The sequence below is a fragment of the Hyperolius riggenbachi genome, chromosome 9, assembly GCF_040937935.1.
Source record: "Hyperolius riggenbachi isolate aHypRig1 chromosome 9, aHypRig1.pri, whole genome shotgun sequence".
NCBI classification, from domain to species: Eukaryota; Metazoa; Chordata; class Amphibia; order Anura; family Hyperoliidae; genus Hyperolius; species Hyperolius riggenbachi.
The window spans coordinates 263,558,616-263,586,159 of NC_090654.1; the positions used below are offsets into that span (position 1 = coordinate 263,558,616).

General features: G+C 46.5%; 1 protein-coding gene across 5 annotated transcripts in view; it reads left to right on the plus strand.

Moving 5' to 3' along the window:
* The window catches only part of CEP128 (centrosomal protein 128), a 253,904-nt gene that overhangs the window by 214,728 nt on the left and 11,632 nt on the right, over positions 1–27,544 (plus strand). For all 5 annotated transcript variants that reach the window (XM_068254444.1, XM_068254441.1, XM_068254445.1 and 2 more), the window contains one exon: positions 4,954–5,031. In XM_068254444.1, coding sequence (XP_068110545.1) covers positions 4,954–5,031 — 78 coding nt within the window. The remainder of the gene's footprint in view (positions 1–4,953; positions 5,032–27,544) is intronic.

Genomic DNA, 27,544 nt, shown 5'->3' on the forward strand with positions numbered 1-27,544 from the left:
GAAGATGAAAAAATTATGCCACTAGTGCACCCATAAATGGGCTCATTTATGAGTTTGGGAGCAAGAAAAATGTCTGTGTTGTTCAGGTGAACCAATCCCATTTCAGCTGTGACTTTCCCATTATAAAGGTGCTGTGTGCATATTGGGCAATAGCACTCAGGGTTTCTGGATGGAGGAATGTGGGGTGTGTTACATTATCATGTGTCGGTGAGGAGGTGACGATCCCGCACCAGCAGCCAGGCCTGGCTCTCAGCCATCCCCAGTAATGAAGCCTGCAGAACTGCTCATTAGCTTGCATTACTTTGCATATAGGCATTTGTGGGGAATGGCGGAGGCTGAAGTTGTACCTGAATTGCAGCGTCTCGGGATAAATTGGATTTCAAGTGAAGAGCTGCACGGCAGAGCTGCGGTAATTGGCAGAACATTGCTGGAGCAGATGCTCTTCATCTCTGCCTGCGCCATACATCACGATGGGCAGTATTTCCTGTCAGCAGAGATAGAAACTCGCCATTCTTTTTCTCCCCCGCCACTTCACTTCAGTATCACTTCTGAACTTCACCATCTCCGGATCCTAAGATCATCACTTTTTTTTATATCCTTATCAGGATGTTGCCAACCTTGTCTCTGTGACCTCATACTCACATCTCCTGTCCTCAGCCGAACCTCACTAGCTGCTGATCCCATTGGGCTCCCGTTTTTTCTCTTGTATCTTTTGCTCCAGGGTGCTCACACACCCCATCCACTTTGTCCCAGCAGCAGCCAATCAGTCATGTGTTGCCCGAAGAATGTCTTTGTGCACCAGACAGTGAAGCATACCCAGTTGATAACCTGCGGTCCAGTTGGACAGCAGTGTCGCCTGATGTAGACTTGGATTGGAAGCCAGCGAATCACTGCTCCCTGGCTTCTACAGTATGGGGAAAGGTGGTGCCAGCACTGCTACTCTATATGCAGGGCGCCAACATTTAAAGGTGAAGTGGGCCACATCTATAAGTTATACATTTTGTGTTTGGGGGGGGGGGGGGGCGCAGTGAAAAAGCCTCGGCGGGCCGTAGTTTGAGGACCACTTCTATAGAGCTTCACTGTTTCAAGATCACATTTTATAGCCTTATCAGGCCATCGCCAACCTTGTCTCTGAGACATCGTACTCACATCTCCCGTTCTCAGCAGAACCTCACTAGCTGCTGATCTCAGGACCATCACATTCCTATCTCCGCTCCACAGCAGGTCGCCACCCTCCCGGAGTCCCCATTTCCCCTGTCTATAGAGCTTCACCATTTCAAGAGCATCACATTTTATATCCTTAGGCCCCATTTTCACTTAATCAGTTGGTATGCGTTAGTATGCATTTTTTCCATAGCAGTGCATTGGGAAGAACATTTCAGTTAAAACGCGTTAGGTGTGAAAGGTGCCATAGGAAAACAAGGACATTACTTTGAAAATCAGTTTTCTTTTTGTTTTAACTGAGAGCAACTGATTAAGTGTAAAAGGGCCCTTATCAGGCCATAGCCAACCTTGTCTCTGAGACATCGTACTAACCTCTCCTGTCCCCAGCAGAACCTCCATAGCTGCCAGGGCTGAGTTTATGGAAAGGCCACCATGGCCTAGGCCTTGGGGCGGCAGTTGGTCAAGGGGCGGCTGGACATGGAAGAGAGATTGCTACGTATGGAATACTAAGGTTGTAAATAAGGAGCATCACATGAAAATAGGGAGCTGCTGCCCAAGGGATTGGTATATAACTGAAGGAGGCTGCTGTACGTGGAGGTTAGAACTGGAAGAGGGGGCAGCACAAGGATTAGTAGGGGCGGTGCTGCACATGGCTGTCCGGCTGATCCTCGGCCTCTAATACTTTTAGTCATACACCCTGAACAAGCATGCAGATCAGATGTCTGACTGCATTTAGCACGTTTGTTACAAGTGTGTGATTCAGACACTACTGATACTATGAAAGATCCGCAGGATGCCGGGCAACTGGTATTGTTTAAAAGGAAACAAACCTGGCACCCTCTATATCCCTCTCAGGTCAGTTATCCTTTAAAAACACTAAGCAGAGCACTATAGCCGCATGTCGGCTCACATGGCACAGCACGGTTAGCACAGTGTTTACCCCACCACACACAACCAGTCATGCAGCGGGAATCCGCCTCTCCTATAACTGTGTTATAAAGTAAGCAACTGTATCTAGTGTAGCCGGAGACCAGTCCCCTTTGACCACGAAGACAGTGCTGAGTCTATAGTCCATCACATTTAGATTTAATGGATTTCACGCTTTCCTTCTAGTGCAAGGATCAACGAGAGTCCAGAGTCACGCTCTATGCCCTCTAGGTGAGATGATAAAAAGTCCATTTAAATGGTGATACAAGTCAAGTGAAGTGCTTCAATTAAAGGGAACCTGAAGTGAAAAAGATATGGAGGCTGCTATATTTATTTCCTTTTAAAGGGAAGGTCCAAGCAAAAAAAAAAAATGAGTTTCACTTACCTGGGGCTTCTACCAGCCCCATACAGCCATCCTGTGCCCTCGTAGTCACTCATTGCTGCTCCAGTCCCCCGCTGGCAGCTTTCTGACCTCGGAGGTCAGGGCCGAATTGCGTACATTTTTACACATTCCCGCTAGTGCAGGAACATTAACACATACATTTTTACGCGTTAGTGGTGCAACGTGTACATTTTTGTTCCTGCACTAGCTGGAATGCGTAAAAATGTATGCAATGTGGCCCTGACCTCAGAGGTCAGAAAGCTGCCAGCGGGGGACTGGAGCAGCAGTGAGTGACTACGAGGGCACAGGATGGCTACATGGAGCTGGTAGAAGCCCCAGGTAAGTGAAACTCATTTTTTCTTTTTTTGCTTGGACCTTCCCTTTAAACAATACCAGTTTCCTGGCATCCTGCTAATCATGCCAGCTTCAGTAGGGTCTGAACTGCATGCTTCTTCAGGGTCCATGCCTGTTTCTAGGGGGAAGGTGGAGTGGGGCATTGCCCAGGGAGCATTGGCGGGTAGTGAAGTTGGGGGGCACAGCCGCTTGGGGTTGAGCAGGAGCAAAGTGCTTATCGGAAGCTTTCACTCACCTCTGGGATCCACGCACTGCACATCCTTGCTACTTCCTGGTTCTAGGGATCTTGTGCAAATCTTGTGCAAAATCTTGTATTTTTGAATGCAAGGAGGTAATTCTAGAGGAGGACAACAGCAGGTCACGTGCAGATCTGAGATTACAATTGGGTTGGTATCTGGAAACTAGTTAGATGTACAGGGGAGAAAGATTGTGGAGAGCTTTGTAGGTTAGGGTTAGGAGTTTGAACTGGATCCTCTGGTTAATTGGCAGCCAATGAAGAGCTTGACAGAGAGGGGCAGCAGAGGAAGAACGTGCACTTGTTCAGGGACCATGCCGGTTTCTAGGGGCAGGGGAAGTGGGGCATTGCCCAGGGAGCAGGTGGCGGGTAGTGGAGGGGGGCACAGCGGCTGGGGGTCGAGCATCTCAAAGTGCTTCTCAGAAGCTTTCACTCACCTCCAGGATCCACGCACTGCACATCCTTGCTACTTCCTGGTTCTAGGCATCCCATAATATTAGTAACAGCGCCCCCTGTGATGTCTTCAGTACATGATACCAAAATCTGCAGAGTCAATAAATGGCCCAGTAGTGGGAGATGCAAAACGTTAAAAAAATGTTTTCATGTAAATGAAACCATAACAATTTTCAGTTTTTAGCATTTAAAAGAGTGCTCCAAGCTAATAGGAAAAAAAAAAAAAAAGATCCACTTACCTGGGGCTTCCTCCAGTCCATGGCAGCCGTCCTATGCCTTCGCCGCAGCTCCGGTGGCTCCCGGTCTTCTCGTGCTGGCGCAGCCGACCTCCCCAGGTCGGGTTCCGGGTCGGCTTCTGCGCTCCACGGCGCGGGTCACGTGGTCTCTCCGACATCATCAGGACGGTACTGCGCAGTACAGTTCTGATGACGTCGGAGAGACCACATGACCCACGCGGTGGAGCGCAGAAGCCGACCCGGAACCCGACCTGGGGAGGTCGGCTGCGCCAGCGGAGAGGACCGGGAGGCACCAGAGCTGCAGCGAGGGCACAGGACTGCTGCTACGGGCTAGATCAAGCCCCAGGTAAGTGGATCTTTTTTTTTTTTATCTTGGATGTATCCTTTAAACACAAAATGAGACTCTAGGGGGCCCATATGCAATTCACTTTTTCTCCTTGGTTTTCTCCTAGGTGATATATTAATTGTATATGGGCCTGGGAGAGTACTTTAGGGTTGGGACTCTCGACACAATTGTTTATCCCATCCGTTTATTTTCACATAGGGCTCATTTCTACTAGGGGGTGATTTTGCAGCCTTTCCCCGCATGCGTATTCGGACGGGAAACACAACCTATTTAAATCAAGAGGCCTTAACTGAATTCACATGCGGGGAAAAAAATGGACGGTTGGCAGTCGCGTCACGCATGTGCCATGCATGGCACGGCTAGAGGGATTTGCATGTGTACTTGCTTCAGAACAAGTGCCGGCGTGAGTCTCAGAGAAACTGGCCCCTAAAGTTTGCTTGAAGCTGGCAGTCAAGGTTTACTTTAGACAAGACATGGACCATTTATTTTGTGCTTTTCTCCTGGCGGACTCAAAGTGCCAGAGCTGCAGCCACTAGGACCCGCTCTATAGACAGTAGCAGTGTTAGGGAGTCTTGCCCAAGGTCTCCTACTGAATAGGTGCTGGCTAACTGGACATGAAGAGTTGAGATTGAAACCCTGGTCTCCTGAGTCAGACATGGAGCCTTTAGCCATTACACTATCCTGCCACTTTAGCAAAGTAGCTTTCCTTGTAACTCCCGAGAGAGTGGAGGGTGCTTCATGCAGTATGTTTATCAGTTAGTAGTTGTTACATGAAGCCTTCGCATGTCCAGCTGCAGTCCTACTGATGTTGACTTTGATGGCGTTGGCACTCACACACTGTCTTTATCTCTTTCAGAGCACACGGATAGCCCTGGATCACTTGGAATCAGTTCCAGAGAAGCTCAGTTTTCTGGATGACATAAAGGATCTAAACGTGAGTAGCGATTCATGCAGGGCTGGCGTTGCCATTAAAGAGAAACTCCGAGCAAGAATTAAACTTTATCCCAATCAGTAGCTGATACCCCTTTTTACATGAGAAATCTATTCCTTTTCACAAACAGACCATCAGGGGGCGCTGTATGACTGATATTGTGGTGAAACCCCTCTCCTGGCAGTTTCCTGTCTGTGAACCTTGCTGCATTGTGGGAAATAGCTGTTTACATCTGTTTCCAACTGCCAAAAAACCATGCAGCAGCTACATCACCTGCCAACAGTAAAAATGTCACCATGTAATGTCAGAATGTAAATCAGGGATTTAAAAGTTTTCACAATGGGCAAACACTGACTAAATCATTTATACATAATTATTGTAAAAATGAACACATTATTTTCACTGGAGTTCCTCTTTAAGGCAAAGGGGGCAAATGCCCAAGGAACTCCAAGTGCTGCCAAACCCCCTACATTGGCGGACCCCTCCTATGTCTCCTGCCACCTTGTGCTCCTTGGAGATCCTGTGCATTTTGTGGCTGCCAGACACCCCACCCCCCTCCTTTCAAAGTCTCCTGCCACCTTGACCTCCCCAGGGGACCTGCAGCCAGAATTATAACTCCCCTGTCCCGGCGCGCTGCTGTGTCCATGCTCCCCATCTGTGGCGTGGCGTCTCTTTTCAGTGACTTGGCGCATGTTTGCGTCATAACATAACTGAGAAGAGACGGGCAGCTCTGCGGGTGAAGATGAAAAGCAGGGACACAGCAGCACGCCGGGACAGAGGAATTATAATCCTGGTTGCAGGGCCCCTGGGGAGTGCAAGATGGCAGGAGACTGGGGGGGGGGGGGGGTTGTCTGGCAGCCGCCTCCTTTCTTGAACTGGCCCTGGATATGTGGGGTGTATTGATGGGGATGCAGTGTATGTCTGATGGGCAGATATACATGCGGGGTGGGAAATGATGATTAGTGACACTAAGACCTCGTTCACATTAGGCAACAAGCGTACCCGATCGCACGCCATCCACGTTGCCGTGCGTTGCGCTGCTGATCCCATTGATTACAGTAAATGGGATCAGCAATGCGTTTTTGCCAACAGTGCGGTAGCACATTACACTGCTGTTCAGCGCGCATAGTCTTAACGTCAGAAGTGCTGTCTATGCACACGAGGTGCTTGCTAATCGCATACTACATGTGCTGCCGGAATGCGCGCGGAAGCGCATATAGTGTGAACAAGTCCTTAGAAAGCGGAGCATTTTATTGGAAATACGATGTGGAAGACAACGGTTTGTTCTCTCCCCATTAGCCAGTCTGATTCCAGCTGTTAAAGGACACCTGAAGCGAAAATAAACTAATGAAATAAACAATTGTATCTATCTTCCTTCTCCTAAAAATGACTTTTTAAGATATTCCACAGTTTTATTTTATGTTTAAATCTAATTTTTACATTTCAACAGTTTTTTATTGTTTTTGCTCAATGACACATTCATTGAAGTATGCCAGTGCTAAAATCTATGAACTGTTAACCTTTGTTATCTCTTTCTTGCTCTCAGAAGCCATTTTCTGCTAGGAAAGTGTTTTATAGTTGGAATTTCTTATCAGTGACGGTCACATTGTAGTCACTTCCTGTCAGGACTGAGTCAGCCACTTACATACCTTATGTTTAAAGTGATCCTTAAGTCTAACAAAAAAAATGAGATTTACTCACATGGGGCTTCTCTCAGCCCCCTGCAACCGATCGGTGCCCTCCCAGCCCCGCTCAGATGCTCCTGTACCCGCCGGCGAACACTTCCGGTCTGCCCTCAGGTCACCAGCCGACAGGCATGGGAACGCCGCGAGTGATTCTCCGCGTTCCCAGCCATAATATCGCCCCCTATGCTGCTTTAAGCAGCTAGGCCGCAATGCGAGTGCACCGATCGGCTGCAGGGGGCTGAGGGTAGCCCCAGGTGAGTAAATCTCATTTTTTTTTGTTAGACTTAAGGATCACTTTAACTCTTTCAGGCAGAGAAAGAAAAAAAGGAACACAGCATAGTTATGTGTGTGCTAGGCACTGTACATACCCATGTCTATCTCATCATGTCACACGTCACCTCGGGTATCCTTTAAGGGTAAAGGTGCGCAGCTTCTCACATACCTTGGCTTTTACTTAACATTCAGTTTCACAGCATCGGTCCAAAACCTTTCAGATCTCAGATTTCTTGCCTATTGTAAGCAAGAATTATTGGCCTCAATTCACTAAGATCATGCTGGAGATAATAAGGCAAGAGAAAACTTACCTCCACACAGTGAGAGAGTTATCTTATCTCTTCATTCCTTACGTTACCTCTTCTGTAGTTAATTTACTTCCTTTGTAGTTAATTTACCTCCTCTGTAGTTATTTTCACACGCAGTTAATGAACTTTAACTCTGGAGTTATGTTAAGGATTAAAGAGTTAAGTTAAAGACAGAAGAGTTAACTTTAGGTTTGCCTGAGGTAAAATGTTTCCTGAATACTACTTGCCTTATCACCATGGTAACAACTCTAGAAGAGTTATTAAAGACAGGAGATAAGCTTAGTGAATTGAGGCCATTATCTAGCCTACGGTTATGCTGTAATCCCGAGATCAGGACATTATCTAGCCTACCTTATGCTGTAATCCTGAGATCAGGACATTATCTAGCCTATGTTATGCTGTAATCCCGAGATCAGGACATTATCTAGCCTACGTTATGCTGTAATCCCGAGATCAGGACATTATCTAGCCTACGTTATGCTGTAATCCCGAGATCAGGACATTATCTAGCCTACGTTATGCTGTAATCCTGAGATCAGGACATTATCTAGCCTACATTATCCTGTAATCAGGAGATCAGGACATTATGTAGCCTGTTATGCTGTAATCATGCAATCAGGAGATCAGGACATTATCTAGCCTACGTTATGCTGTAATCAGGAGATCAGGACATTATCTAGCCTACGTTATGCTGTAATCCCGAGATCAGGACATTATCTATCCTACGTTCTGCTGTAATCCTGAGATCAGGACATTATCTAGCCTACGTTATGCTGTAATCCCGAGATCAGGACATTATCTATCCTACGTTCTGCTGTAATCCTGAGATCAGGACATTATCTAGCCTACGTTATGCTGTAATCCCGAGATCAGGACATTATCTATCCTACGTTCTGCTGTAATTCTGAGATCAGGACATTATCTAGCCTACATTATGCTGTAATCCTGAGATCAGGACATTATCTAGCCTATGTTATGCTGCAATCCTGAGACCAGTACATTAACTTTCGTTCTGATGTACTCAGGAGATCAGATCATTATCTACCATACGTTATGCTGTAATCCTGAGATCAGGACATTATCTAGCCTACGTTATGCAGTAATCCTGAGATCAGGACATTATCTAGCCTACGTTATGCTGTAATCCCGAGATCAGGACATTATCTAGCCTACGTTATGCTGTAATCATGAGATCAGGACATTATCTAGCCTACGTTATGCTGTAATCCTGAGATCAGGACATTATCTAGCCTACGTTATGCTGTAATCCCGAGATCAGGACATTATCTAGTCTACGTTATGCTGTAATCATGAGATCAGGACATTATCTAGCCTACATTATGCTGTAATCCTGAGATCAGGACATTATGTAGCCTATGTTATGCTGTAATCCCGAGATCAGGACATTATCTATCCTACGTTCTGCTGTAATCCTGAGATCAGGACATTATCTAGCCTATGTTATGCTGTAATCCTGATATCAGGACATTATCTAGCCTACGTTATGCTGTAATCCTGAGATCAGGACATTATCTAGCCTATGTTATGCTGCAATCCTGAGATCAGGACATTATCTAGCAACGTTATGCTGTAATCCCGAGATCAGGACATTATCTAGCCTACATTATGCTGTAATCCTGAGATCAGGACATTGTCTAGCCTATGTTATGCTGCAATCCTGAGACCAGTACATTAACTTTCGTTCTGATGTACTCAGGAGATCAGATCATTATCTACCATACGTTATGCTGTAATCCTGAGATCAGGACATTATCTAGCTTTCATTCTGATGTACTCAGGAGATCAGATCATTATCTAACCTTCATTATGCTATAATCAGATCAGGACATGTTGTAGTCTCTGTTATGCTGTAATAGTGAGAACAAGGAGGATAAGTCTTGTTCTCTCCCCCCCCCCCCCCCCCCCGAAAGGTTTTTGTTTTTGGAAGGCTTATTTGTCCTAGGCCAGATAGCAGCAGGGACAGCCATACTATCCCAGGAAGCAAAAAACACTTATAAAAGTAGATCAATACTTATTCTGCTTACATAACATATGTATTGTATTGTCCACGTTTTGATTTCAGTGAATTTTATGTAATAAATAAAAAGAAAACTGTTCCAGGCATTTTCCATTTTTATTTTTACTGCCTCTGACTGAAGCCAAACCTAATGTGATTTCCTCCACTTTTTTTTTTACTCCTAGAAACTTCACTGTCCTATCTAGCTTGCTTTGTAAACACATGTGATCACAACATAGATCATAAATTTCAGCAGCTTCTGCAGAGGGGTGAGGTGTATTTCCCTTCTCAGTCTCATGTCACACTGAACTGCCCTCAGCCAATCAGTGAGGAGCAGGAAAGTGGGACGTGAGATAACAAGCTTCCCTCTCCTTGGCAATGTACCAGAACAGAGCCAAGCTGACTGAGATAAGATTTATTCCAGCAGAAACATTTATGATTATATTGGAATGCTTGCAATGCAGGGTCAGGATGTAGACTACATAATAAACACAGAGCAGTGGGTAAATGGAATTTGAGTTTGTGGCTGACAATCCCGCTTTAAGGTCCTCAGATCCACTGAAGCTAAAAGGGCAAATGTCTCTGGGGTGCTTCTGGTGATTTAGGCTGGAAAGGCAGGTGCCCTTATAGAGCTGATTTTTGGAAAGCAGCCACACAGAGTTCACCATGTACCTTTGTTAAACTTTGTTATTTAGATATGTTCAATGAAAGCTCTGTTGCTTTTGGTAGAAAAGTTCTCGTGCTGTTATTATCTTGCCTGGATGATATTGTTGTAATCTCTCAAGTCTGCTGCTGAGGGACATAACCGAAAGGTCTAATTTTCTTCTTACCTGGTAATTCTCTTTCCTTTATGTCCCAAAAGCAGCACATATATAGCCTCCCATTATGTGTGATTGAGCAGTTATTGTGGATCCCTTGCTATTTCCTTGATAATCTCACAGCCCCGGTTTTGTAAGTGCTGTAGTTTTATTGCTTTGCGGGTTTCTTTCTTTCTGCTTGATCATGGACGGGCAGAGCTTATAACTCAGGATGTCCGGCTTTCCACACATAAAGGAAACCGTTTCCAGGCAAGAACAAAAGTGGCCCTATTGGGTTGGCATGACGGAAATATTAAAGTGGACCTGAACTCAAAACTTCCTCTCTGCTCCATACAAAAAAAAAAAAAAAAAGCGACAGCTTAATAACCTTTAAAGAGAACCCGAGGTGTGTTTAAAGAATGTTATCTGCATACAGAGGCTGGATCTGCCTATACAGCCCAGCCTCTGTTGCTATCCCAAACCCCACTAAGGTCCCCCTGCACTCTGCAATCCCTCATAAATCACAGCCGTGCTGTGAGGCTGTGTTTACATCTGTTGTGTCAGTCTCAGCTGCTCCCCCGCCTCCTGCATAGCTCCGGTCCCTGCCCGGGTCCCTTCCCTCCAATCAGCAGGGAGGGACTGGGGACTGGAGTTCTACAGGAGGCGGGGAGAGCAGCAGACTGACACTATAGAGATAAACACAGCCAGCTCTGACAAGCTGTTTGTCAGCAGCGTGGCTGTGATTTATGAGGGATTGCAGAGTGCAGGGGGACCTTAGGGGGGTTTGGGATAGCAACAGAGGCTGGGCTGTATAGGCAGATCCAGCCTCTGTGTGCAGATAATATTCTTCAAACCCACCTCGAGTTCTCTTTAAAGAAAAACATTTCTTTGTTACAGGTGATTCCAATCCTGCAATAAATCTGCAGTGTCCACTTCCTGCTTTCATGGAAGCAGGCATAGGGTTAACATTCTGTATTTACAAATTAGCTGAATTACTTGCTCTGCAATGGCCGAGGAGATTCCTGAGCTGATACAGCTGAGAGATCAAATTACAGAGGTGATTAGTCAGACGAGAGGAAATTAGACTGGCATAACTCTATTTTTTTTTCTTCTATGTTTTCCTTCTGAACTGTGCAAAAGTGCAGGTCCACTTTAAGCTTAGTAGTGCAGAGGAGGGTGGGGACGAATCAGGAAAAAAAGGGCACATGAGCCGTTACGGAAGAAAGGGTGCTGCCATGATAAAAGCTGCGATTGGCGGCAGAAAAGGGAAACATGGCGCTCGCCATCAAGCACCTGCCAGCGCTGAACTTTAGCAGGTTAGCCGCAATGACGCGGCTTTACTTTAGAGGGGATGGGTTAGGAGAGTGGGTCGGGTTAGGAGAGGGGTAGGGTTAGGCGCCACGGTGGAGGGGAGTGTCTTAGGGTTAGGCACCACCAGGTGGGTCTTAGGGTTAGGCACCACCAGGGGAGGGTTCTCTGCGAGTGTAGGATTAGGTTTAGCTATAGTAACCACTTCCGTACCAGCAGTCTCTGCCCCCTTAACCATTTAGGCCTTTTAGATGTAGAGGCTACGTCCAGAAGGCCATGTGCGCCCCCGCAGCCGATCACACGCATGCACGCGTGCTCCCGCCCCACGGTTCGTTAGCCGGAGGATCAATGAATCGGGCCATGGTGCCCGATCAGTGATCCCTTTCCCCGGCAGAAAAAGCAACTGCTTCTCTCGGAAGCCTTGCTTTTTCTGACTCTTCCGTCCCTCTAAGCGTACATGTTATGCTTAGAATGACATAATGTAAATAGTGACATAATGTAAATAAACTCATGGCCTTGTGGCCAAATAGTAAAACTACACCTAAATGTAAAAAAAAATTAAAAAATGAACACATTTACATAAAAAAATTACAATTTACATCCCACCCTCCCAAAAATACCCAAATAAAATGTTTAATTAAAAAAAAAAACATTAAAAAAAGTAAATATTTACCTAAGGGTCTAAACCTTTTAAATATGCATGTAAAGATTTTTTATTATAAGCTTGTAAATAGTGATGGATGCAAAACGGAAAAAATGCACTTTTTTTTCCAAATAAAATAGTGTCGCCATACATTGTGATAGGGACATAGTTTAACCACTTGAGGACCGCCCCCAGCCGATGGGCGGCGGCAAAGACTGGGCCCAAACGACCGCAATACGCCCATCGGCGGGGGCGGCTGCGGGAGTGGCTATGCGGCGATCGCGTCATTCGTGACGCGATCAGCCGCCGGGGACTGGCTCCGCCCACCGCTCGTAGTAACCCGCCGGCCGTTCGGAAGCGCCGGCGGGTTACTAGCACCCGGATCGCCGCATGTACATAGTATAATAGGCTTTGTAATGTATACAAAGCCTATTATACTGGCTGCCTCCTGCCCTGGTGGTCCCAGTGTCCGAGGGACCACCAGGGCAGGCTGCAGCCACCCTAGTCTGCACCAAAGCACACTGATTTCCCCCCCCCCCCTGCCCCCTGATCGCCCACAGCACCCCTCAGACCCCCCCCTGCCCACCCCCCAGACCACGGTTTGCACCCAGTCACCCCCCTAATCACCCATCAATCACTCCCTGTCACTATCTGTGAACGCTATTTTTTTTTTATCCCCCCCCCCTGCCCACTGCCCCCTCCTGATCACCCCCCACCCCTCAGATTCTCCCCAGACCCCCCCCCCAGACCCCCCCCCCCCCCCGTGTACTGTATGCATCTATCCCCCCTGATCACCTGTCAATCACCCGTCAATCACCCCCTGTCACTGCTACCCATCAATCAGCCCCTAACCTGCCCCTTGCGGGCAATCTGATCACCCACCCACACCAATAGATCGCCCGCAGATCCGACATCAGATCACCTCCCAAGTGCAGTGTTTACATCTCTTCTCTCCTCTAAACACCCACTAATTACCCATCAATCACCCATCAATCACCCCCTATCACCACCTGTCACTGTTACCCATCAGATTAGACCCTAATCTACCCCTTGCGGGCACCCAATCACCCGCCCACACGCTCAGATTGCCCTCAGACCCCCCTTTATCAATTCGCCAGTGCAATATTTACATCTGTTATTCCCTGTAATAACCCACTGATCACCTGTCAATCACCTATCAATCACCCCCTGTCACTGCCACCCATCAATCACCCCCTGTCACTGCCACCCATCAATCAGCCCCTAACCTGCCCCTTGCGGGCAATCTGATCACCCACCCACACCAATAGATCGCCCGCAGATCCGACATCAGATCACCTCCCAAATCCATCGTTTACATCTATTCTCTCCTCTAAACACCCACTAATTACCCATCAATCACCCCCTATCACCACCTGTCACTGTTATCCATCAGATTAGACCCTAATCTGCCCCTTGCGGGCACCCAATCACCCGCCCACACACTCAGATTGCCCTCAGACCCCCCCTTATCAATTCGCCAGTGCAATATTTACATCTGTTATTCCCTGTAATAACCCACTGATCATCTGTCAATCACCTATCAATCACCCCCTGTCACTGCCACCCATCAATCACCCCCTGTCACTGCCACCCATCAATCAGCCCCTAACTTGCCCCTTGCGGGCAATCTGATCACCCACCCACACCAATAGATCGCCCGCAGATCCGACATCAGATCACCTCCCAAGTGCAGTGTTTACATCTCTTCTCTCCTCTAAACACCCACTAATTACCCATCAATCACCCCCTATCACCACCTGTCATGGTTACCCATCAGATTAGACCCTAATCTGCCCCTTGCGGGCACCCAATCACCCGCCCACACCTCAGAACGTCCTCAGACCCCAGCCCTGATCACCTCGCTAGTGCATTGCTTGCATCTATTTTCCCCCTCTAATCACACCTTGAGACACCCATCAATCACCTCCTGTCACCCCCTAGCACACCTACCCATCAGATCAGGCCCTAATTTGCCCCGTGTGGGCTCCTGATCACTCGGCCAAACCCTCAGATCCCCCTCAGACCCCCTTCCGATCACCTCCCCAGTGCATTGATTGCATCTATTTTCCCCTCTAACCGCCCCCTGAGACACCCATCAATCACCTCCTGTCACCCCCCCTAGCACTCCTATCCATCAGATCAGGCCCAAAACATCCTGTCATCTAAGAGGCCACCCTGCTTATGACCGGTTCCACAAAATTTGCCCCCTCATAGACCACCTGTCATCAAAATTTGCAGATGCTTATACCCCTGATCAGTAATTTTGAGAAATTTGGTTTCCAGACTACTCACAGTTTTGGGCCCGTAAAATGCCAGGGCAGTATAGGAACCCCACAAGTGACCCCATTTTAGAAAGAAGACACCCCAAGGTATTCTGTTAGGTGTATGATGAGTTCATAGAAGATTTTATTTTTTGTCAAAAGTTAGTGGAAATTGGATTTTTATTGTTTTTTTCACAAAGTGTCATTTTTCACTAACTTGTGACAAAAAATAAAATCTTCTATGAACTCACCATACCGCTAACGGAATACCTTGGGGTGTCTTCTTTCTAAAATGGGGTCACTTGTGGGGTTCCTATACTGCCCTGGCATTTTAGGGGCCCTAAACCGTGAGGAGTAGTCTAGAAAACAAATGCCTCAAAATGACCTGTGAATAGGACGTTGGGCCCCTTAGCGCACCTAGGCTGCAAAAAAGTGTCACACATGTGGTATCGCCATACTCAGGAGAAGTAGTATAATGTGTTTTGTGGTGTATTTTTACACATACCCATGCTGGGTGGGAGAAATCTCTCTGTAAATGGACAATTGTGTGTAAAAAAAATCAAAAATGTGTCATTTACAGAGATATTTCTCCCACCCAGCATGGTTATATGTAAAAATACACCACAAAACACATTATACTACTTCTTCTGAGTACGGCGATACCACATGTGTGACACTTTTTTGCAGCCTAACTGTGCTAAGGGGCCCAAAGTCCAATGAGTACCTTTAGGATTTCACAGGTCATTTTAAAACATTTGGGTTCAAGACTACTCCTCACGGTTTAGGGCCCCTAAAATGCCAGGGCAGTATAGGAACCCCACAAGTGACCCCATTTTAGAAAGAAGACACCCCAAGGTATTCCGTTAGGCGTATGATGAGTTCATAGAAGATTTTATTTTTTGTCACAAGTTAGCGGAAATTGATATGTATTGTTTTTTTTTCCACAAAGTGTCATTTTCCGCTAACTTGTGACAAAAAAAAAATCTTCTATGAACTCACCATACTCCTAACAGAATACCTTGGGGTGTCTTCTTTCTAAAATGGGGTCACTTGTGGGGTTCCTATACTGCCCTGGCATTTTAGGGGCCCTAAACCGTGAGCAGTAGTCTAGAATCCAAATGCCTCAAAATGACCTGTGAATAGGACGTTAGGCCCCTTAGCGCACCTAGGTTGCAAAAAAGTGTCACACATGTGGTATCGCCGTACTCAGAAGAAGTAGTATATTGTGTTTTGGGGTGTATTTTTACACATACCCATGCTGGGTGGGAGAAATATCTCTGTAAAAGGACAATTGTGTGTAAAAAAAATCAAACAATTGTCATTTACAGAGATATTTCTCCCACCCAGCATGGGTATGTGTAAAAATACACCCCAAAACACATTATACTACTTCTCCTGAGTACGGCGGTACCACATGTGTGGCACTTTTTTGCACCCTAAGTGCGCTAAGAGGCCCAAAGTCCAATGAGTACCTTTAGGATTTCACAGGTCATTTTGCGACATTTGGTTTCAAGACTACTCCTCACGGTTTAGGGCCCCTAAAATGCCAGGGCAGTATAGGAACCCCACAAATGACCCCATTTTAGAAAGAAGACACCCCAAGGTATTCCGTTAGGAGGATGGTGAGTTCATAGAAGATTTTATTTTTTGTCACAAGTTAGCAGAAAATGACACTTTGTGAAAAAAAAAAATTAAAATCAATTTCCGCTAACTTGTGACAAAAAAAAAAATCTTCTATGAACTCACCATCCTCCTAACGGAATACCTTGGGGTGTCTTCTTTCTAAAATGGGGTAATTTGTGGGGTTCCTATACTGTCCTGGCATTTTAGGGGCCCTAAAGCGTGAGGAGTAGTCTTGAAACGAAATTTCTCAAAATGACCTGTGAAATCCTAAAGGTACTCATTGAACTTTGGGCCCCTTAGCGCAGTTAGGGTGCAAAAAAGTGCCACACATGTGGTATCGCCGTACTCAGGAGAAGTAGTATAATGTGTTTTGGGGTGTATTTTTCCACATACCCATGCTGAGTGGGAGAAATATCTCTATAAATAGACAATTGTGTGTAAAAAAAATAAAACAATTGTCATTTACGGAGATATTTCTCCCACCCAGCATGGGTATGTGTAAAAATACACCCCAAAACACATTATACTACTTCTCCTGAGTACGGCAATACCACATGTGTGGCACTTTTTTGCAGCCTAACTGCGCTAAGGGGCCAAAAGTCCAATGAGCACCTTTAGGCTTTACAGGGGTGCTTACAATTAGGCACCCTCCAAAATGCCAGGACAGTGAACACACCCCACAAATGACCCCATTTTGGAAAGTAGACACTTCAAGGTGTTCAGAGAGTAGCATAGTGAGTCCGTGGCAGATTTCATTTTTTTTTTGTCGCAAGTTAGAAGAAATGGAAACTTTTTTTTTTTCTTTTTTTTGTCAGAAAGTGTCATTTTCCGCTAACTTGTGACAAAAAATAAAATCTTCTATGAACTCACCATGCCTCTCACTGAATACTTTGGGATGTCTTCTTTCCAAAATGGGGTCATTTGGGGGGTATTTGTACTATCCTGGAATTTTAGCCCCTCATGAAACCTGACAGGTGCGCAGAAAAGTCAGAGATGCTTGAAAATGGGAAAATTCACTTTTGGCACCATAGTTTGTAAACGCTATAACTTTTACCCAATCCAATAAATATACACTGAATGGTTTTTTTTTTATCAAAGACATGTAGCAGAATAACTTTCGCGCTTAAATGTATAGGAAATTTTACTTTATTTGAAAAATGTCAGCACAGCAAGTTAAAAAAGTCATTTTTTTGCCAAAATTCATGTCTTTTTTGATGAATATAATAAAAACTAAAACTCGCAGCAGCAATCAAATAGCAGCAAAAGAAAGCTGTATTTGTGACAAGAAAAGGAGGTAAAATTCATTTAGGTGGTAGGTTGTATGACCGAGCAATAAACCGTGAAAGCTGCAGTGGTCTGAATGGAGAAAAAGGCTCTGGTCCTTAAGGGGCGAAAAGACTGTGGTCCTGAAGTGGTTAAACTGTGTAATACCTGGGACTATTAGGCAAATACAATATGTGGGTTTCAATTATGGAGGCATGTATTATTTTAAAACTATAATGGCCGAAAACTGAGAAATAATGAATTGTTTCCGTTTTTTTCTTATTCTTCTTGTTAAAATGCATTTACAGTAAAGTAGCTCTTAGCAAAATGTACCACCCAAAGAAAGCCTAATTGGTGGTGGAAAAAACAAGATATAGATCAGTTCATTGTGATAAGTAGTGATAAAGTTATAGGCTAATGAATGGGAGGTGAACATTGCTCGGATGCATAAAGTAAAAACGACTGAAGGCTGAAGTGGTTAAGGACCCGAGACTGCTGGTACTGTACAACGGTGCTTGGTGACGAATCGCAGACTCCTCTCTCTGCCATCTCTATGACGGCAGAGCGCTGTGCTCCAGTCAGGAGCCGCTTTCATTGACTCCTGACCCCACTGTAAGCCAAAACCGGCTCACAGAGCTCTGCCGTCTTATAGGTAGCAGAGCAAGCGAATTACGGCGGGTGGTATCGGTGGGGACACTCTATTTAAGGCGACTTAGAGTCTGTCTAGTCAGGGCCGCAGCACCACCTGCTGGACGTAGATTTGTACTGCGTCGGTCCAGGAGAGGTTAAAATATCGGTGAACATTACCAATATTTTACTATGGATTCTAGCAGTAGAATGTCGCTAATTGTCGTGATATTCAACTAGCGGCAATCCCCTGTGCCCTTTTTCAAGGCTCCTTTATTTCATGAATGCTGGTGGGGACTACTAAGATGTAGTGTAACTAGGGCCTAGAGGTAAGTTATATTCCCCCCCTCCCTCTAGTCTACGTTGCCCTCAGCACATCCTGGTCATCTGAGCCATAGTAGCTCTTGTGTATGATGGTAGATGTTCCTGCAGGCCTCAGCAAAGCTGACTGCGCAGTGTTTACTGCCTTCCACTCCTCTCCTCTGTAGTAAAACTTGAGACAATAACCTGCATCTGTACAGAGCGCGTTCCCAGGACAGAGCTGCCTCCCTTCTAACACACACAAGAGATCAACCAATGCGGGGGGACCCAGGAATGCGCTGAGGGTCTTACCTCTAATCTCTGCACCCCGAGAGCTGAGAAAGCACAAGGAATTCTCACAATGCTCATGTGTAATGAATAGGGCCCCCAGGACATTCGTATTCCGGTGTGAGGGAACAAAGGAGGCCAGTACAGTACGCAGCGACCTTGAGAAAATGATCTGAATGGGGCTGCCATGAATGAGAGCCATTCTTTAGCTTGCAGTGTCAGTGCTCAGACCTACGGCTACAATCGGGTCCTGTGGAGGGTGATGGGAATGCACGGGGCACAGCTGTGAGAAAGCCATTGTTCCATTCACTGGGATTAGACCTGCCACAATACAGGACGTGGCTCTAATATTATTGTACAGAGAACAAGAATGCCTATAATATGCGGTAGAAGAACCACGAACTGGTCATTGCTGAATAGCCAGCAGCCCATTTCTGGGAGAGATGGGAGGGGTCACACCCACGGAGGAGACGCCCACTCCATGTGCTAGACCCGCTATTTCTGATGTACTCCGGGGAGACGATGTGTGAGTGATGGGAAATTAGATTGCTTTGGGTTCTTCCCCACCCTCTTGGCTCGCCTCCCTCCCATGTAGTTTATTCACATATATCAGAAAGTATTTGAACAAAGATGCCAGATGAGCATAAAACAATTAAAAACCGTTAAAGAGGAGGAGGTAGTGGTGGACTCGCCTCCCCAAAGTAGACTCAATAGTCAATGGTCCACTGAAAAGTTTCTCTTTAATCAAAATACTACTCAAAAATTTTGCAACACGTTTAGCGGGCTACAACCCGCATCATCAGGCAATAAAAAGGAGCTGAACTGTAGTCACAGTAAGCATAAGTACCTCCGTCTGTATTTTATTCAAAAAAACTCCACAAAATACTTCAAAATTGTTTCACAGGCTACAACCTGCTTCATCAGGCAATAAAAAGGAGCTGAACCGTAGTTTCAATAAGCATGAGCACCTCCGTCCAGACCACTGACTGTAGAGCAGGGGTGTCAAACTCAAATACAAAGTTCCCAGAAATTGAACACTGGGACCTAGTCACGGGCCAACCTTGATGTCTAGTGGCCATCTTATAAAGCTCCCTGGGGTCTAATGGCTCCCCTCCAAAGTTCACTTGCGTCTAGTGGCCCCCACCCTCCCCTATACAGTTCCCTTGTGTTCAGTGCTTTCCCCTACCTCCCCCATATGACTTACCTGGTGTTCTAAGACTTCACCTCCAATATAGCTTCTCTGGTGGTCAGAGTGGGCCAAACATAATGCAAAGTGGGGAAGCCACTTGGGGGCCAAATTTAATGGCTCTGAGGGCCAGATTTGGCCCGAATGCTGGAGTTTGGCATGTATGCTGTAGAGTCTACTTTGGGGAGGAAAGTCCACCACTACCTCCCTTCTTAAACTTTTTTGTAATTGTTTTATGCTCATCTGGCGCCTTCGTTCAAATACTGTTTGATATTTCAAATACCGTTTGAAATTCCGAGTCTGTCCTTGGTGGTGGAGGAGCCACCCCTTTTCTACGTAGAGTGACAGTGGGGTCGGGTTTAACTTCCCCACCCCCAATTACAGTGGTTGCCTTACCAGTAACCCACCCTTGTGAGTACTTTGACAATTATATAACGCATACCTATTATCCTGACAAACTGCCCTATTTGGGCTCTTGATTTCTATTTTCTTTTTTTATACACGTTTTTTTTTTAAAGAAGATAAATAATTATATTTATTGCTTTATTTATATGATACTCGTGTCCCATTCCCGCCATTCCCCACCCCCTTACACACATACTCTATACCTCCGTACTACTTCCAGGGAAAGGGCTATGGTGGTGCTCTCATTCACCATTCCTCTCATTGTGGTCTACAGAGAGGGTTGCAGTCGTCGACATGGGCTCATGTAGACCATGACGTGTAAAGAGCCCCCAGCCTTCACTAGAGGAACACCCGCAAGAGCTCCTGGTGAGCAGCAGACCATTTTGCAGCTGAGGGCTCCTAGGCCGTGACACCTGGGTCTGCCCCACAGGAACCAGCAAGTGCACAGACTTCCAGTGGAGATGTGTGTAGTGGCCAACAGGTAGGGTCAATCTTAAAGGTCAAGGAAGGGGGCAAACCGGCTTTGGCCAGTAATCATGGCAGAGTTTAAGGCAGGCAGCTACTAAGCTTAATCTTATCACCTAAAATTGCAGATTAGCTTAAAAGGAGGTGCTGAAAAGTGCTGGGCTCGACCATTAAGAGAATAACCCAGAGCAATGAAACTTAATTGCTATTTCACATATTCACGTTGAACTTCGATACACTTGGCACATAGTTCTACTAGTTTCTTTAACCCTGCCAAATAAATTCCAATGCCTAGTGACTGAAATGTTCTGCTGCTGCTATTACCTCCAGATCATTCAAAAATCTCCTCCTTTTCAAATTGTTCATAGGATCTGGAAACCAGGAATGGATGGATAAATATCTGGTGAGTAGGGTGGATGGTCTATGCACTCTTCAAAGCCTAGAGCAGGTGCGTCACTAACATGAGCAGGCCATTCCCATAGCTTCCCTCTTCATTTTTTTTTTTAAGTTAGAGCAGTATTCCATGTTGAATCGTTGGCCCTTCTGAAGATAGCTATTGGAAACACCTTCCTTATCCAACAAAAACTATGCCGATGACCTTTTCTGCTGACTTGTGAATCTCGTGTAGACCATGGAAAACCTGAGTGCTGTTACTCCAAGAACCTCTGTTTGGTCTCCAAATCATAGTTCCATCAACCCTGACCACTTATTTCCACAAATTACTACTAAATTGTTTCAGCCGAGTTTCGCCTATCTGCCAAAGTCAATTACATGATCATGACCATTTCAGGAGTTAACAGTGCTAAAAGCCACTCTGACCTTGTTGGATCTCGTCTCGATATCTCCATGCTGGAAGTTAACCCAGTACTACTTCACAGCTGAGTTCTTCAGGCCCTTATTACCACAGATGGAGAAAGGTGCAAATGGGCCATAGGCAAAGTGGCAGTGTTGGTCCCCAGTGCCTTGCACCTGAAGAGAGGCTGAGAGAAGGTAACAGCCAGGCCCCTATATAAGCAACAGGCCCTAGGTACATGTTTTTTTTTTTAAGCCTTGCAGATGAACTGGCTCTGCTTATTACTTAGTGTTTGTGTCATGCATTTACCTTGGAGTTTTCTTCTGAAGGAACAGGAACTTTGTGATAGCCTGGAGATCAAGACCTGTAAACTCTATTTTTTTGTTGTAATGGTTTATACAATAATATCAAAAAAGTAACATTACCATTGGGATCCTTCAGACTGACATGTTACAGTATGAAATTGCCCCCTTTCTGGCTACAGTGACAATGTAATGTTCAGATTTTGGGGATTGGTTGAGGCAGATCATTTTTCATCATTGTATAGACCCTGCAGAGTAACCTCTACGAGAATAGTGCTTGTTTGTCCTGTTTCTGCTAACAGACTGTCATTGCCAAATGGACTTTGAGTGGACTTTGTCTACTGACTGCCAAACAACTGTTCAAACTCTTCCTCAATTAACAAAAATGAGATTTTGCCCTTTCCTGTCTGTACAGGAAGTGAAGTAAGCTCATACAAATAGAAATGCAGGACAGGAATAAAAATTCAGAATGTGTTCTAACCTCTTTCCACATCATCCAAAATTAAAATACATTTTCGTTCCTGTAATTGGATTTTAAAGGGGGTTAGGATCTTCAATTCCAGGGCAGCCATTAAATCCTCTTCCTGTGACATTTCTGCCTCTTCCTGTGATATATCTGCTTCTTCCTGTGACATATCTGTCTCTTCCTGTGGCATCATGGTCTCTTCCTTTAACATCGCTGCCTCTTCCTGTGGCATCATAGCCACTTCCTGTGACTTAGTAATATGGAGGAACTTTCTACAGAGCACTTGCGCAGCAGGGGATTTATTGTGTGTTACAGCCTGGAATTTGGTCAGTCCAATCCACTTCCTGATCATTTTGATTGGTCCAAATCCAAGCTGCATACAATTTTCAGACTAGCCGGACTCTAGTCACTCGCGACCATTACTATTGGCATTTACTGTTTCTGACGCCATCACAGACAAAATCTAGGAGAGAAAAGGGATGGCTGAGGGCGGTGGTGATGGAATGGCAGCACTAGATCCTCCTCATCCAGGATGGAGCTATCCATATCAGTTCAGCTCTGCCTTGCTCAGTAGATGGGTGACAATGCTGTGCGGCTCTTGTATGTCCCTATCACCCATCTCTCTACAGGAAGTACAGCCATATTGGGCTTTCTGCATTAGAGGAACAGACCTGTCTGTCACAAGCCAGCTGTCCTCTGTGACCTCACCACCACAAGTTGTACACCATAGCCTGCACTTTCCATGGTGCTGATTCCGTGTTTCTGCTCTGATGGAGTTAATGTTCTTACCTACCTGGGATCCTCCAGCAGTATTACCCAGCATTCCCTTTCACACTAGACTAGAGGAAGGAGGTGTCCAAAAGGAGGCAAAAGTAACTGTGCAGGTGGCCACTACAGATGGACAATGAGAGGCTAACGATTCTGGGTAGAGTATATGTAGCTTAATTCCCTGCTGATTCTGATTGGACAAATTTTCAAGGTGACCATCTCTGGTGGTCACATTTAGTGCAGTAATTGGGTTCTGGCACTTGGGGACGATCTTCCACTTGATTGACCTACGTTTGGGGCACATAGGTAGTGGCTGCCTCCCCGATTAAACCTTATGAGATTGCCAGCACTAAAAATCATCAAATAAAAATTCCATACAACAGAACCAGTCCAAAGCAGGAGCCACGGTGCCAACCTGCAGGCAAGGGGGTCTCTACGTTCTTCTGGTTACATGTTTCTTAGGGGGAGGGGGGGGGTCTCTGTGCCTGCCCTTGACTGGGGCACTTATTCTCCATTGGCTGAGAACCGAGAGGAGACAGAAGTTGAGGTTCCAGCAGGATCATTGCTGGTTGAGAAGCTCCTGTGTGGAGAGACATTTGCATGTTTTGTTCTGAGGTTCTCCAGCTTTATAAACAGACTCCTTGGTTTCTGGAGAGGAAGGGAGCAATGGGACCAATGTGATCTGTTTATTGCCGCTCCTACACAGCCTGCTTATTACTCTAGAAGGATTTATCGGCACAATAAAGAGAAAAGTCTGTCCCATATGTTGGTATGTGTGCAGAGTGATGGAAATGGGAAACAGGTGTGGCGTCATGGTTACCGCGTGTTTATCGCCAGAGATGGGGCAGCTTATGCAGAGATTTAGCCGTGACTTGCAGCGGATCATGACTTGGCCCAAACTCATCCGGCAAGAAACGGGGCCAATACGTGTCCGCAGAAAATAGCTTTCATCACTGCCCAATACATCATTGTGGCTTCACCATCCAGGAACATTATCGCAATAAATTCTGTTCTTTCATTAGGTGGAGGACGGGTGAAGTATTATTAGGCAGAGAGTGGGGGGATGGGCACCATATCTTTAGGCAGAGGGAGGGGAATGGGCACCGTATCATTAGGCGGAGGGTGTTGGACAGGCGCTGTATTATTAGGCAGAGGGAGAGGGACAGGCAACGTATCATTAGGCAGAGGGTGGGGACGGGCACTGTATCATTAGGTAGAGGGTGAGGGTTTTGGACGGGCGCCGTATCATTAGGCGGAGGGTGTGGGACAGACATCTTATCATTAGGTAGAGGGTGGGGGCCTGGTGCCGTATCACTAGGTAGAGGGTGGGGACGGGCATCGTATCATTAGGCAGAGGGTGGGGTATGGGCCCAGTATCATTAGGCAGAGGGTGGGGGCCGGGCGCCGTATCATTAGGTAGAGGGTTGGGGACGGGCATCGTATCATTAGGCAGAGGGTGGGGGCCGGGCGCCGTATCATTAGGCGGAGGGTAGGGGATGGGCCCAGTATCATTAGGCAGAGGGTGGGGGCCGGGCGCCGTATCATTAGGCGGAGGGTAGGGGATGGGCCCAGTATCATTAGGCAGAGGGTGGGGGCCGGGCGCCGTATCATTAGGCGGAGGGTAGGGGATGGGCCCAGTATCATTAGGCAGAAGGTGGGGATGGGCCCAGCATAATTAGGCAGACCGTGAGGGCCGGGCGGCATATCTTTTAATGGGACAACTCTGAAGATATGATACTTTGATACAATATAAAGTAGTCCATGCACAACTTGTATAACAGTGTAAATTTGCTGTCCCATCAAAATCACTCATTAATAGCAGATTTGCCATTTTCGACTAATCCGCTGGCAACAAAAGTGAGTACACCCACTAAGTGAAGAATGTCAAAAGTCTGCCCAATTAGACATTTTCCCTCCCCGGGGTCATGTTACTCCATCAGTGTTACAAGGTCTCAGGTGTGAATGGGAAGCAGCTGTGGTAAATTTGGCGTTACCGCTCTCACACTCTCTCATACTGGTTACTCGAAGTTCAACATGGCTCCTCATGGCAGAGAACTCTGTGAGGATCTTAAAAAAAAAATAAAAATAAAATAGTGCCTCTACATAAAGATGGCCTAGGCTAACACCCTGAAACTGAGCAGCAGCACAGTGGCCAAGACCATACAGCCATTTAACAGGGCAGGTTCCACTCAGAACAGGCCCCTTAATGGTCCACCAAAGAAGTTAGAGACACTGAAGCGAAAAAAAAAATATGATATAGTGAATTGGTTGTGTACTATGAATAATTACTAGAAGATTAGCAGCAAAGAAAAAATTCTCATACTTTTATTTTCAGGTATATAGTGTTTTTTCTAACATTGCAGCATTCTATGATATGTGCAGATTACACAACACTCAGCATTCAAAATGAGTCTTTCGGAGCAGTCTGTGAAGTAATGACCTCTCCTCTAGCAGAGGAAAAGTAAACAGTTCACTTACAGTTCAGATAATAAAAGTCAGATAACAGCCCTCTCCAAGACTAAAGGTAGCCATACACTGGCCCGATTCGCGACCGTTTCGACAGCAGATTCGATCCTGGGATCGAATCTGCTGCCAATCGTTTGCGGTAAACGCACCCGCCGATCCGATTTCCTCCCGAAATCGGATCGGTCCGTCAATCGCGCCGTGCGGGAAATTACCCTCGATCACCCGCGGGTAGGGAGCGCGTCGCTAGCGGCGGCCGATCCGATCAGGTATACATTACCTGACGCTGGCTCCCGGGCATCTTCTCCGCGCTGCACGGCTCTGTTCCGGCTCCATCCCGGCGCTTCCTGTGTCACTGCAGTGACCAGGAAGTTCAAATAGAGGGCGCTCTATTGACACAGTGTACGCTGGGATGCGGTGCGGGATGCTGGGATGCGGTGCAGCGCGGAGAAGAGGACCCGGAGCCAGCATCAGGTAATGTATACGGGGGGGGCCAGGCGGCAGGAGCAGCTCAACAGATTGTGATCGGTTTCAGGCTGAAATCGATTCACAATCTGTTTGCAGTAAAGGCAGCCATACGATCCCTCTCTGATCAGATTCGATCAGATAGGGATCTGTCAGCTGGTCGATCTAATGGCAAATCGACTAGTGTATGGCTACCTTAAGACTTAGTCGGAGAGCTTAATGGCTTGTTTGCATAGAGATAACAACTGGAGTTTCTTAACTCTTCCTGTACTGGAAACAATTAGACTGATGTATCTGATCTTAATGTTTTATTTCTTAGCTGTACTACACATACAAATCATAATATCATCATTTTTTTTTCGCTTCAGTGTCTCTTTAAAGGGACACTGTAGGGGGGTCGGGGGAAAATGAGTTGAACTTACCCGGGGCTTCTAATGATCCCCTACAGACATCCTGTGCCCACGCAGCCACTCCCCAATGCTCCGGCCCCGCCTCCAGCTCACTTCTGGAATTTCAGACTTTAAAGTCTGAAAACCACTGCGCCTGCGTTGCCGTGTCCTCGATCCCGCTGATGTCACCATGAGCGTACTACGCAGGCCTAGTATGGTCTGTGTCTGCGCAGTACGCTCCTGGTGACATCAGTGGGAACAAGGACACAGCAATGCAGGCACAGTGGTTTTCAGACTTTAAAGTCTGAAATTCTAGAAGTGAACCGGAGGTGGGGCCGGAGCATCGGTGAGTGGATGCGTGGGCACAGGATGTCTGCGGGGGACCGTTAGAAGCCCCGGGTAAGTTCAACTAATTTTCCCCCGACCCCCCTACAGTATCCCTTTAAGTGCACACGCTCAGCATCATATCCAGAGGTTGTATTTTGCAAATATGAATGCTGGCAGCATTGCTGCAGAGGTTGAAGGGGTTGGAGGTCAGCCTGTCAGTGCTTAGGCCATAAACCGCACACTGCATCAAATTGGTATGCTGGCTGTCGGTAGCCAGTATGGTTGCCTCCAGAATAGCTAGCTAGTTAAATGCCTCCAGAATAGCTAGCCAGTTAAATGCCTCCAGAATAGGTAGCCAGTCAGGTGCCTCCAGTATAGGTAGCCAGTATAGTGGTCCCCTGTGTAGGTTACCCAGGTAGGTGCCTCTGGTATAGGTAGCCAGCAGGGGCGTAACAATACACCCTGCAAGGGATGCAGCTGCAGGGGGGCCCAGAAGCCACAGTGGGCCCCGTTCTGAGACTGACAACTAAGGGCATAGAGAGAAAAAACTTTCTGCTCTCTGCACAATTGTTCTAATGACTGCGTATGCTCAGCCACTGATATTGAGTTTTGTAGACAAAGATTTACAGAAAGTCCCTATTCAGTGTGCAGAGGGAGGGGGCCCCATCCAAAGTTTTGCAGGGGGGCCCAGTGATTTCTAGTTACGCCCCTGGACTAGCCAGTATAGTTGCCCCCAGCATAGGTAAGCCAGGTAGGTGCCTACCGTATAGGTAGCCAGTATAGTTGCCACCAGTATATGTAGCCAGTATAGTTTCCCCCTCTATAGGTTACCCATGTAGGTGCCTCCAGTATAGGTGCTACGGGAGCTACTCTCCTGTCACAGCAGCGCTGCGGGTCGCCGCTGATTGGAGGACAGTCATAGAGGAGGCGGCCGCCAAGAAGGTAAGACAAGTGGCGGACTCGGGGAGGGAGATGCCGCTCCAGCCACAATGACGCCTGATGCTAAAGTTTCACTTGGCGTCATAGGCGGCCCTGGGCTGCTGTCGTCCCAGAAGGAAGACTCTTTTAAAGAT